At 39.3% G+C, this 12192-nt stretch overlaps 1 protein-coding gene across 4 annotated transcripts in view; it reads right to left on the minus strand.

Moving 5' to 3' along the window:
* BABAM2 (BRISC and BRCA1 A complex member 2) overlaps window positions 1–12192 on the minus strand; it is a 449417-nt gene that overhangs the window by 81733 nt on the left and 355492 nt on the right. For all 4 annotated transcript variants that reach the window (XM_060169815.1, XM_060169818.1, XM_060169816.1 and 1 more), the window contains one exon: window positions 11981–12063. In XM_060169815.1, the coding sequence (XP_060025798.1) occupies window positions 11981–12063 (83 nt within the window). The remainder of the gene's footprint in view (window positions 1–11980; window positions 12064–12192) is intronic.

Raw genomic sequence — 12192 nt, forward strand, 5'->3', positions numbered from 1 at the left:
TGGTCAGTGGCTCCCTGGGGCTGGAGGTCAACGGAGGGGATTCACTGCAAAGCCACGAGAGAAACTTTTTAGGGTGATGAAAATGTTCCATGTCTTGATTGCAGTGCTAGTTCTTTGACTACGTAGTTGCCAACATTCATTTAAGTGTTCACTTAAAATGGGTGAACTTTACTATGTGGAAATTTCACCTCAAAAAAGATGGAAAAAATATGCTTCGTGGACTTACGAAAGTTGAATTTGTACAATTAGGAAGCATACAGTATGCAAAAGGAAAAGTCATTAAACCTTAAATCTGAGCATTATTTTCTGGCTTTTTCCTTATGCTGAACATTACTCAGTTCTTCAAGCTAGCGTTAAGATGTCAGCAGTACAATACTGAACACGTACTGTTGTAAAAGTACTCAACCTGTCTTAGTATCTTAGAACTGAGCCATTCAAACATAGGAAAAATAATTGGATTTAAGAAACCTGGTTCCTAGTCCTATTCTTCCCCTAACATCATACATGGCCTTGGTCCAGGCATTCAGCCACATCCTAACCCTGTAATACAGAGAGTTTTCAGAGATTCTTAACCTGAGGTCCATGCACCTTCACCTCCTTCCCCTCCACAAGGGTCCTTGGATAAAATTCAGGGCATCTGGGAACTTGCATGGGAAAAATGTATGTCTTTATATTCACTGCTTTTAACTGAAATTTAGCATTTCCTCTGATTATGAATGCAGGCAACCAACTGTAGCAGTGTTAGCAGTACCTTGACATCATTATCAAGAGAAATCACAGATATTTTCATATCACATTGTGGTTGTTGCTCATATCTTCAAATATTCTTTACGCTCATCACTATTTCTAAATTGCAGTGGTTATTAGATTTGCCATGGATATTGTTATTTAAGGTATTAACAAAGAAGCTCTTATATCTCTGTTATTACTTTTTAAAGATTTGATAATAGTATTTTAATATAATTGGCTTCCTTGTAGTACTATATAATTTCTTTTATGCATTTTAAAACACTGAAGAAAGGATCCATAGGGTTCACCAAAGGGGTTTTTGGCACAAAAAAAGTGTTAAAAACCCCTGGGCAAGATGACCTCTAACCATTCAATTAACTGCTAAGAATTCTATTCAAAACTGGCATAGAGATAGATAGCTCATATTGTAAATAAGATAATTAAAAGCACTTTAAAACTGTAAGGTGGTACACTAACTTAAGAGGTTGTCTTATATAGGCCCATGGGTGAAGCGATGTTTTCAATGATTTCACCCCTTAGTTGTTGTTTTTTTTTTTTTTTTTGCGGTACGCGGGCCTCTCACCGTTGTGGCCTCTCCCACTGCGGAGCACAGGCTCCGGACGCGCAGGCTCAGCGGCCATGGCTCACGGGCCCAGCCGCTCCCGGACCGGGACACGAACCCGTGTCGCCAGCATCGGCAGGCGGACTCTCAACCACTGCGCCACCAGGGAAGCCCCACCCCTTACTTTCTTAACTAAATTATGGGGAAGGAAAACGGGTGGTGATATCCATTATTTGCATCCACATTTCTTTTCTAAAGAAAGATTTTCAAGATTTATGGGTCTTGACTTATTTGGATCCTGCTTTGAACAAACCAACTGTAAAAAAACATGTTTGAGACAAACAGGGAAATTTGAACATAGACTGGGTATTAGATAATATTAAAGAATTAGATGTAATAATGTTATTTTGGACACAGCTCTTTTAAAAAATTCTTATCTGTTAGAGATGCACGTTGAATTACTTACAAGTGAAATAATATTTCACATCTGCTTCAAAATATTCCAGAAAATTAAAAAAAAAAAAGAAAGAAGGTAGACAAAACTACAATATGGGTGATGGGTACATGGGGGTTCATTATATTTTTCTCTCTACTTTTGTGTTTTGAAATTTTTATAATAAAAAGTATTTTTAAAAAAAGATTCATAGGCTATGAGGATAGATCCAGCCCACAGAAATGCTTGGACTGTACTCTGTATAAAAAAAAAAATCTAAACCATGTAAAGGAGCATGCAGCTTGCCACAGTTCCTACCACTCCCACTTGTCTTAGAACCTGGGCTACCTCACATCTATGTTGCCTCTTTGGCTGTAGGTTTGCATGGACTTTGTATAATGAACCATTATAACTGACCACATTACTATGTCTAAACAGGTTAAATCTAGTTTTTGATAATCAGGAACTGGTAATTCTTTTCTGTTTGTTTCGTTATTGTTTTTTGTTTTTAACCCCAATCTTCATTAAAAAAAAATTGAACTATAGTTGATTTACAGTATTGTGTTAGTTTCAGGTTTGTAGCAAAGTGATTCAGATAGATATATATCTATATATATCTATATATATTCTTTTTTACATTCTTTTCCATTATAGGTTATTACAAGATATTGAATATAGTTCCCTGTGCTATACAGTAAAAATCCTTGTTCATCTATTTTATATATAATGGTGTGTATCTGTTAATCCCATACTCCTAATTTCTCCCTCCCCCCCTTTCCCCTTTGGTAACCATAAGTTTGTATTCTATGTCTGTGAGTCAGTTTCTGTCTGTAAATAAGTTCATTTATATTATTTTTTAGATTCCACATATAAGTGATATCATATAATATTTGCCTTTCTCTGTCTGACTTACTTCACTTAGTATGATAATCTCTAGGTCCATCCATGTTGCTGCAAATGGCAATATTTCATTCTTTTTTATGGTTGAGTAATATTCCATTGTATATGTATACCATATCTTCTTTATCCATGAATCTGCTGATGGCCACCTAGGTTGCTTCCCTGTCTTGGCTATTGTAAACAGCACTGTTATGAACATTGGGGTGCATGTATCTTTTGGAAATAAGAGTTTTTGTCTTTTCTGGATATATGCCCAGGAATGGGATTGCTGGATCATATGGTAACTCTATTTTTAGTTTTTTAAGGAACCTCCATGCTGTTTTCTATAGTGGCTGCAGGAGCTGATAATTCCTTAATTAAGCCACTTACTTTTCTCTTTCTATGGCCACAGAGTGAAACCCTACTTGAGCCAATATATTTGTGCCACTGGACAGGGGATCACAGCTAGACCAACTGTCACCATCACTGAGGAGTGACACTAGCTTCATGCCTCACTGCCTTCAGATCAGTAATGTCTTTGGTGAGATGTCCACTTACATTCCTGGGAGATGAGACAGTATATGCATATCTCCCAGTACATGGATGGTCACTGACCCTCTACGTTTGTTCCTGGGACTTACAGTTCTCTGTGAAACTCCAAAGGCTTTCGACATTCATCATATACGTGGGGATACTGCCAACCAATGACCTGAAGCATTATAGTAGTATCGTTTATTAGCACATAGGCTCTGGAATCAGTTCTTGGATTTAAATCCTAACTCTGTCACAGTGAATACATTTACTCTTTCTGTGCCACAGTTTTGTCATTTGTAAAATGGGGCACTACTAGTAATTATCCTCAGAAGGACGTTGTGAGGAAGAATAACAATATATATACGCAAGGTACTGAGAACAACTTCTAGAGCATGGTATACACTTAATAGCTGTTAACTATTGTTACTGTAACTATTATCTTCAACAACAGCAAACGTTTTACAACCAAAATAATGCCCATGTTTCAATAATACTTTAAAATTGATTCTAAGAAAAGGTTATACTGCATGAGATTGATACTATAAAAGTTACTCTTTGTAAACAGCTTCCTTTCTTTCATTGAGTGAGGCGCCTTCTTGGGTTACAATTTGTTAATTTCAAAGCCGCTGCATATGTTTTTAAGTCAAAATCACTGAGTATTCATGACCTTTCTTTAATCAGATAAACTCACTTTAGCAATTACTCCAACGATTACAGTTGAAAAGAATAATATAACATATATAAGAGGGTATTTGGTATTGTGTATCTGATTTACAACCTATTTCCTTACAAGAAGTCCTTTAAGGTCACTGAAGAGGTCTCACAAGGTATTAGAATGAAGAGAATATTCCCAATGAAAATTAATGAAATGAATTCTCAAACCAGGGTCAGAAATTACAAAAAAAAGACTTTCTGGAAGTAGACTCTAAACATGAAACAGAAGTCTCAATTTGAATCAAAATAGTGACAGTGGTTGCTAAAGGACTGGAGCTATTTGAGCTGTAAACCTTGAAGAGGGTGTGTTTGTGTGTGTAATCAAAAGACGAAAACCACTTTGCCCAGCAGAGCTAACCACTTTCAAGGAAGTCCAGGATAAAAATTAACCCAAATGTTTAAAGTATCTAAAATACCCATAGTTCTCTTAATCAAAGCAAAAAGGCATTTTGCATTAGAAAGTAGATTTTCTTTTATCTTTTTCTATATTTTTAAATCATTTTGAACAGTACAGAGAACTGATTGGTTTCACTTTTTGTTCATAATCAATTTTAGTTCCTGTTGCTTTTGATAGTTATTATTACTACTAAAATGATAAAATTAAATCACAAAGCTTTACATATTCCTGATCTGAGGTAAATATATTAATTCTAAAATAATACCACACTTTTTATAAATCTGGCTTGAAATGAATTCTAATGCATATCATTGTGGTTCCTAATTTTAATCACTTTGTTGATTCTGATTTACTCTTCAAATCTATTTATTTACATAAAAATGAGATCTGTATCCAAAAAGCAAGCAGGTTTGGGAAACCACACAGTTTTGGTTTTACTGAATTATCTAGTAGCCATCTTGTTTGTTGCTGCTAAATATTCTACTAGACATTGTTTCTGTGGCAAAGAGATGAGTTCACACCACTTTGCTCAGGAGCTGAGTGGCTGTCAATTTCACAGCTTTGCTTTGAGTGGTGAAACGACAGTGACACATCTATGCAAATAATTTCCTTGGTTATACTAGCAATCACACAGCCTGACACAATCAGAGCTTGGAAGGGGCATTTGCAACAATAAACAGAAGGCTCTGATTTTTACTTAAAATTTCAAAAGCTGTCCTGATTTCTAGCTTATTGGCCTTGATTACAGGCCTATGAGGAAAGAATTATTTAAATGACTAGCAGAATTAGTCTGCAGTTGTCAATTTCCTCTAGCTTTCAAAAAAGAAAAAAGAAAAAAAAAAAGACTTACCAGAAGCTGAGCTCTCTGTAAAGCAAAATTACTGTTTTCTGGACTAATGTAAGCTTAAAACTAATGAATGTCCAAATGCGTGGAAAGAGAGACAGATAAGGACAAATACCAAAAGAAGTATATTAGGGAATCTGTGTGAACTTTAATTATTGAAAATAAAGAAAAAAAATCAGAGTAAGAAACTCATCATCTGCTAGAACAAATAAACCCTGCCACCTCCTTCTGCCTCAACTATAACAACTGTGAAATGGAGTAACAGAGCATTCAAAGTCCTACTAAGACCTACCTGAAATAATGGACAGAGCAAAATACAATGAAAATTATTTTCTTCTTTTAACTTCTTTTGAAAATATAAGATTGTCTATAACTAACAGAAAAAGCTGTATTGTTGTATTTACATGATGACATATATAGATATAACATATATGACAATAATAGCACGAACAAGGGGGAGAAGGAGGAGCAAAGCTGTTATATTTTACCAGAATTAAGTCACTATTAAACTGAAGTAGACTGTGTTAAGTTAAAGACGGATACTGCAATCTCTAGAACAAGCTACTAAGAAAATTAAAAGAAAAAAACAAGATAGCTAAAATATCAACAAAGAAATTAAGATGGTACACTAAAAACATTTGTTTGACACAAAATGAGGCAGTAAAAGAGAAACAAAAAAGGAATAAGACAAACAGCAAACAATATCAAAATGGCAGGCCCCAATCCAACTATACCAATAATTACATTAAATGTCAATGGATTAAACTCTCTAATAAAACAGCAGTTTGTTTAAATGTACACAAAAGCAAAACCCAACCATATGCTGTCTACAAGAGACACACTTTAGATTTAAAGGCATTAAAAAAAAAGGTTGAAAGCAGTGGGCTGGAAAAGGTATACCAAGCAAACAAAAAACAAAATAGAGCTGGGATGGGTTATTAATATCAGATGAAATAGACTTTAAGACAAGAAATATCTAGAGACAAAAAGGAACATTCCATAACAATAAAAGGGTCAATAAGCCGGAAGATATAACAATTATAAACGTACGTGTACCTAAGAACAAAACCAATAGAACTGAAAGGAGAAATAATCCTTCCTGCATTTGTTAGTAGTAGCTACCTTCCTCAACCAAAGGCTTTCCCCAGTTCTTGCCAGGAAACCCTTTCCTACAGCTACAGCTATAGCTCCTTCCAGCTTCTGGTAACCACACTCTCCTCTTGCCCATGCAGTCCTAGGGAAGGTAAAGACTCGCTGCTGCTAACCATCCCTTTTGGTTTTCTTTAACTCTGTCCACACCTTTGAACACAGTCCTTCCATTGAATTCTCCCTAGTTACCTGTATGATGCGCCATCCGTTTTCTGATGGAAACTTGACCTATATCTAAACTCCTCTCCTTGATTTGAAAGAGACTAGTAGTTTCTTACTAAATCGGCATTCTCTCTTTCTCACTCAAGTTAAAAGAACTCTGATTTTTAGTTGGGCGTTTGCTGTCCCAGAAAAAGAACTACATTTCCCAGTCTGCCCTAGCACACATGCTGAGGCCTTATGAACTAAGTTCTAGAACGATGACATGTAATTGGAAGTGGTGCGTGAGACTTCTTCAAAGTCTCATTACATGAGAAGGTGTGTCCCCTCCTTCCATCTTTTCTCTATTCTCTTACTTGGATTGTGACAGCTGGAGCTCCAACAGCTTTTTTGGCCTATACGCAAGAAAGTCACACCCAAGGGATGATGGAGTATAAAGCTTGAAGGAATCTGGGTCCCATGTGACCTCTGGATATGTCATTCCAGCCCTGGACTGCTTCCTTATACACAAGAAAGAAATACACTTCTACCTTGCTTAAACCATTGTTTTTCAAGCGTTTGTTACCACTCCATCCCGATACACATGGCCTGTGAGGCACTATCCTATCTGGCCCTGACTCTCTTTCTAACGTCTCTCATGTGACTCTCTTTGCTCACTGTGCTCCAGTCACACTGGCTCATGCAAAGCCCTTTGCTACCTTTTGTAGCTCTTTGCACAAGAGGACTTTCTTTCTCCTGAAATCTCTTCACTGAACCTGAATGGCTGCTCATTAAGGTCTCAGCTGAAATGTCAGCTCCTATGAGAAGGCGTCCCTGACCATCCCAGCAACAGCTCCCCTCTTAGCCTCTTTCAAAGCCCTCTGTTTTGTTCCATTACGGTACTTGTCGCCATCTGTAGCACATATTTGTTAGTTTACTTCTTTATTGTCTGTCTCTCTCATTAGACTCCATTAGGGACAGTGTCTCTCTTTCTAATTCTCTCTTATATATATAACATATGAAGTTTTCTCTGTGTCACTCATCATCACTTTGTTCCTTGCATACAGTAAGCGAGCTTAGAGAATATTTGTTTTTAAAAATGCGTATCAGTGTACCACACCTTTATCTGATCTCTTTTCTCATTAACTAGATCAGGGGTTGGCAAACTTCTTTTGTAAAGAGTCAAAGAGGAAATATTTTAGGCTTCACCATTTTTGTTGCATATTCTTCTTTTCTTTCCCCTAACAACTCTTTAAAAACATAAAAACCATTCTTAGCTCAAGGGCCATATAAGAATAGACTCAGGGTGGAGTTTGGCCCATAGGCTGTGGCCAACCAACCCTTGCTCGAGACTCTGTGTGTCTTAAGGTCAAGCCTGAATTATTTACTTATATCCCCTGGGACCTAGCACAAGCCTGAGCACACAGCAGGTTCGCCATCAACTCAGAACTCAGGTGATTTGGATTAAATTGATTGGGTTAGGGGTCGAGAAGAGAAGAAATGAAATGGAATACCTAAAATGGTCAGATTTGGTCCAATATGTATTTTGCCAGGGAGATAAGGCCTATGGTCCAGGCTGGATGACTCAAAGGGTCATTTACCAGGGAGTTACAGGTAACTGCAAAAGATCTCAATACCCTCTCCTTCCAAGCAGCAACCCTGCGACCTTAGGCAGCTGCATTCCTTATAGTGCAGCTGACAGGGGCCCATGAAAAACAGGCCATTTTCCCCAGTGGTTGCTTTTCTTCTGTGTCACTGTGCCTTGCTATCTGGTTCTCTTGTCATCCAGTATTCTGAAAAGCTGCTGCCTTAAAGATAGCATCTACCTCCAGAGGTAAAATACAGCTTGGCAAATACAGAATTACCTACATAACCACTACAGATAATTCTTAGATGATGGCCAGGAAACCTTTCTGAAAACAGTTTCTGAATGAAAGCAAGTCCCTGATCCTGCTGTGGTTCCAACTCTTGCGATATGTTGATATGGATGAAGGAAAGAAAGAAGGAATAAATGGATGAAAATTCTCCATGGTCAGAGCTCCCCTCCTGGAACTGCCAGAACGCCAGGAAGTTGCAGTGTCTCCTGAGAGATCCCAGAATCCGTACAATGTTCTTTCTCCCCTAGGGCATTCTTACTTCCGAACACTCTGGCAAGGTCTGAGGTCACAGCCATCAGCCTCAAGAGAGGACTGCCTCTTTCCTCTAGCATCCAGAATGCTCGGAATTATTGCCAGCACCTGCCCTCTCGACAAACCTCTTCCTGGGCCTGGGCAGAACAGAGGGTGGGGGAGACCAGAGACGTTATCTGTGTCCTGCCAGGTCTTCAAGCTGCATGGAGCAGTGAACCAGCCACAGAAGACTGGCTCCATCTCTAGGCGCTTCCTTCTTCCTTTTTCTTGTTCTTGAGATCTCAGAATAATTCAAGGCAATGTTCTATCATTAAGTCTCCCCACCCCATAATGCCACCCCATATTCAACTCCCATCTTCATGACGAGAAAAAAGGGAATAAGTGGTCCCATGGGGGTTGTAACCAAGCAAGCAGATGCTTCCAAAAGAAGGTAAGTTTCAGATGCTTAACTGTATGACTGAATAAAACGCATCACCTAACCAAGCTTCACTACGATGTTACAAGTCCTACATTTTAGATATAAGAAAGTAGCAGAAGGGTGGAAATAATTTATTTAAAGACAGGCTGTGAGTTAATGACGGAGCAGGAAACAGCATCAAAATCCCCTGATTCACAGACAAGGTCTTATCTGCCAAAGAGCCGAGAACGTGGGCCGTGACGCTAAGAGCGGAGAGCAAACGGCCCGGGGAGGAAAGGAGTAAGAGCCTAAGGAAACACTTAGGAAAAAGTAAATTAAACAAATCTCAGGGTCCCTGTACCTGTTCTAATGAGTGTCTGGGGGTTCTATGTTTCTGAAGAAGGTAATCAAAACTAAGTGAAAATATGACTTTAGGACTTAATTTTGCATGTGACAGAGGAAGGCAGAGAAGGGGCTGTAAGAAATAGTGGATACACAGTACTGTGGGGAAAACATTCTTTGGGGAATAGACCTTGCAAAGGAACAAGAACTGCCGTGACACTGAACGCGCTGAGAGGAGAGCTGGCAGGAGCTAAGAGGTGGACGCTCTTTTATCCCGGAACAGCTCTCCTGCCAGGCCCCACCAGAACAGGCAGCCTTGAGTTGCATGTGGAAAACACAGGTGAGAAAGATCAGTGCCGAGGATATCTTTTTTCCCTTATATCTGATATGATCTGACATCATCTTTTATTTTATTATTATTATTTTTTTGTGGTACGCGGGCCTCTCACTGCTGCAGCCTCTCCCGTTGCGGAGCACAGGCTCCGGACACACAGGCTCAGCGGCCATGGCTCACGGGCCCGCTCTGCGGCATGTGGGATCTTCCCGGACCGGGGCACGAACCCATATCCCCTGCATCGGCAGGCGGACCCTCAACAACTGCGCCACCAGGGAAGCCCTGACGTCATCTTTTTTGAAAATGGAATCATGGCTAGGAGACCAAAGTAAGTTTCGGGACAAACTGTTGAGATTTCATGCCACTTTGGGATGAAGAAATTGGTTGAAGCAGTCATCTAATTTACTGTTTGTAACTGTCCTCCTGTGTGTCCTTCCTTCTGCGTCCTTCTCTCACAGCTACTCCCGGAGGCCTCAGACCATAGCCACCACCATTCATAGCAGGGTACAGGTCCCTATTGCTGAGCTGGGCTAGAGGAAACACACCAGACTAATCCCCCAGGCAGCTGTCCAGGGTCATGAGACACAAACCAAGCTTACAGTCAGGATCTGGGGTCAGGTTACCAGGCTAGAAACAGAATCACTGGGATAAAGATGGTGGGGCAAAGTGGACAGAGCAAATAGGAAGTGAGATCTCAGAAAGCAATTAACACTCAGAACAGAAAACCAAAGCCGTGATAAGGTCAGAATTAAAAGTGAGAGCTGGAAGCAGCAGTACGAAGTTCCGCTCAGTAGAGCCACAGAAGATGGTGAGCAAAGAGGAGAGTGCCAGGAGGCCTTGACTGTGGGACTTCCTCTTCCACCTGGCCCTGTATTGTAGATTAAGCTCCATCTGCTGATGTCTCCACAGGACTTACCAACCAAATCCCCAGTGACATGAGAGGGACCTAAAACAGAGGGAGGCTTGTCCTAGTGATTTGAACAAGGTCATATAATTAGTTGGAGGCACACCCAAGATGAAAATCTTCACCTCTCCAACTCTCTGCTTATCTGTACGCATAATTAATATAGAGCAACATGCTTGCATTTTTCAGATGCATTTGAAAAGATGGTCCCCATGTAAGACTAGTTATCGAGTAGGAGCTCCACATGAAGCACTGCATGACAAGGTGGTTATCACTGGGAAATGCCTTAAACGACAGGGATAACCAACTTCTTAGAAGTACGTATGGCCAACTCTCAATTATCTCTATGTAGATTATACCGTGGTAAGGTTTTCATTAGAGTTTTCTTCCCTCTACCACTATGGACATTTTGGGGTTTCTTCCCCTACTATCTGTTGATGTGACGTCAGGTAAGACAAATTAAGAACTATTTTAGCCTAAGCAAATCATAACCAAGAAAGTAAAACTGCTGGGGAAGAAAAATCGTCCCAAGTCGTTATCTTTATACTGACAGCTTGGCTAAACAGGGCCAAAGCTGTGCATCCTGAAATAGTTTATTTAAGTCTAGGGTAGTTCCACATACTGAGTGAAGTCAACCCAAACCCACTGCTTTTGTGTAACTGGACTCGGGAGAGCTGAAACTTCTGTGCCTTTGGCTTGAAGTCTGGGCATGTTGCATATCAAATGACTAAAGAATAAAGCTCGTAGCTGACTTGCAACTCAAACCTGGCACCATGGGTCACTGGTTCTTATATAACAAAGAAATATACAAAAGAGACTCTAAATGATCCATTAAGCAAAAGCTGGAGCAATGTTTACTGACTGATTAATATCATACAACAGGAATTTAAATAAGCCTACTGTGTGGAAAACACTGAGAAGTCATGTCAGGAATTCATTAAAACATAGTCCCACCTTTAAGATATATATTATATATTACCAAAGTTACAGATTTTTTTCACTTAAATGATAACCAAATGATCAAAGCAATATGTTTTGAGTAATCTTGAAAGTTTTGAGGCCTGAATCTGGAAAGATACTTTGAAAACAGAAATCTCTCTAGGGTAGGGTTTCTTAAATTCAGCACTACTGACATTGTGGACTCAATACCTTTTTGTTTTAGGGACCTGTCCTATGCACTGTAGGATGTTTAGCTGCATCTCTGACCTCTACCCACTAATGCCAGTAACAACAACCGCCAGCCCTGGTCCCCTACCCGTCGTGACAAACAAAAATGTTTCCAGACATTACCAAATGTCCCCTGAGCAGCAAATGATACCTTGTTGAGAACCACTGATCTAGAGATATTTTCTCTTGAAGACCACGCAGTAAATAGACTTATGCTAAAGTAAAAGGAACCAAGTCAGGACACTAAAGTTTGTCATATTCATTATTACATGTGGTTTAGTACATTTTTAAATGCAGGCTGACATGCTAATAGCAAAAGTATACTCACTGTGTACAAGAAAACAAAAATCTTTCCACATCAGCAACAGAGTGAGTTTTGTAAAGCCTTCTGCATCATATTCCACGACACCCCTAAGTAATAAAAACATACACACAAACAAAAAACCCTCATAAAAACAAGGTATAAAGGAGATGGAAACAAGTAAAGAATATATTCATAAAGTCAGGGTTATTGAATCCGAGATGCATTTAAGACAAGTT

The sequence above is a fragment of the Lagenorhynchus albirostris genome, chromosome 13 (assembly GCF_949774975.1).
Source record: "Lagenorhynchus albirostris chromosome 13, mLagAlb1.1, whole genome shotgun sequence".
In the NCBI taxonomy this organism is placed as follows: Eukaryota; Metazoa; Chordata; class Mammalia; order Artiodactyla; family Delphinidae; genus Lagenorhynchus; species Lagenorhynchus albirostris.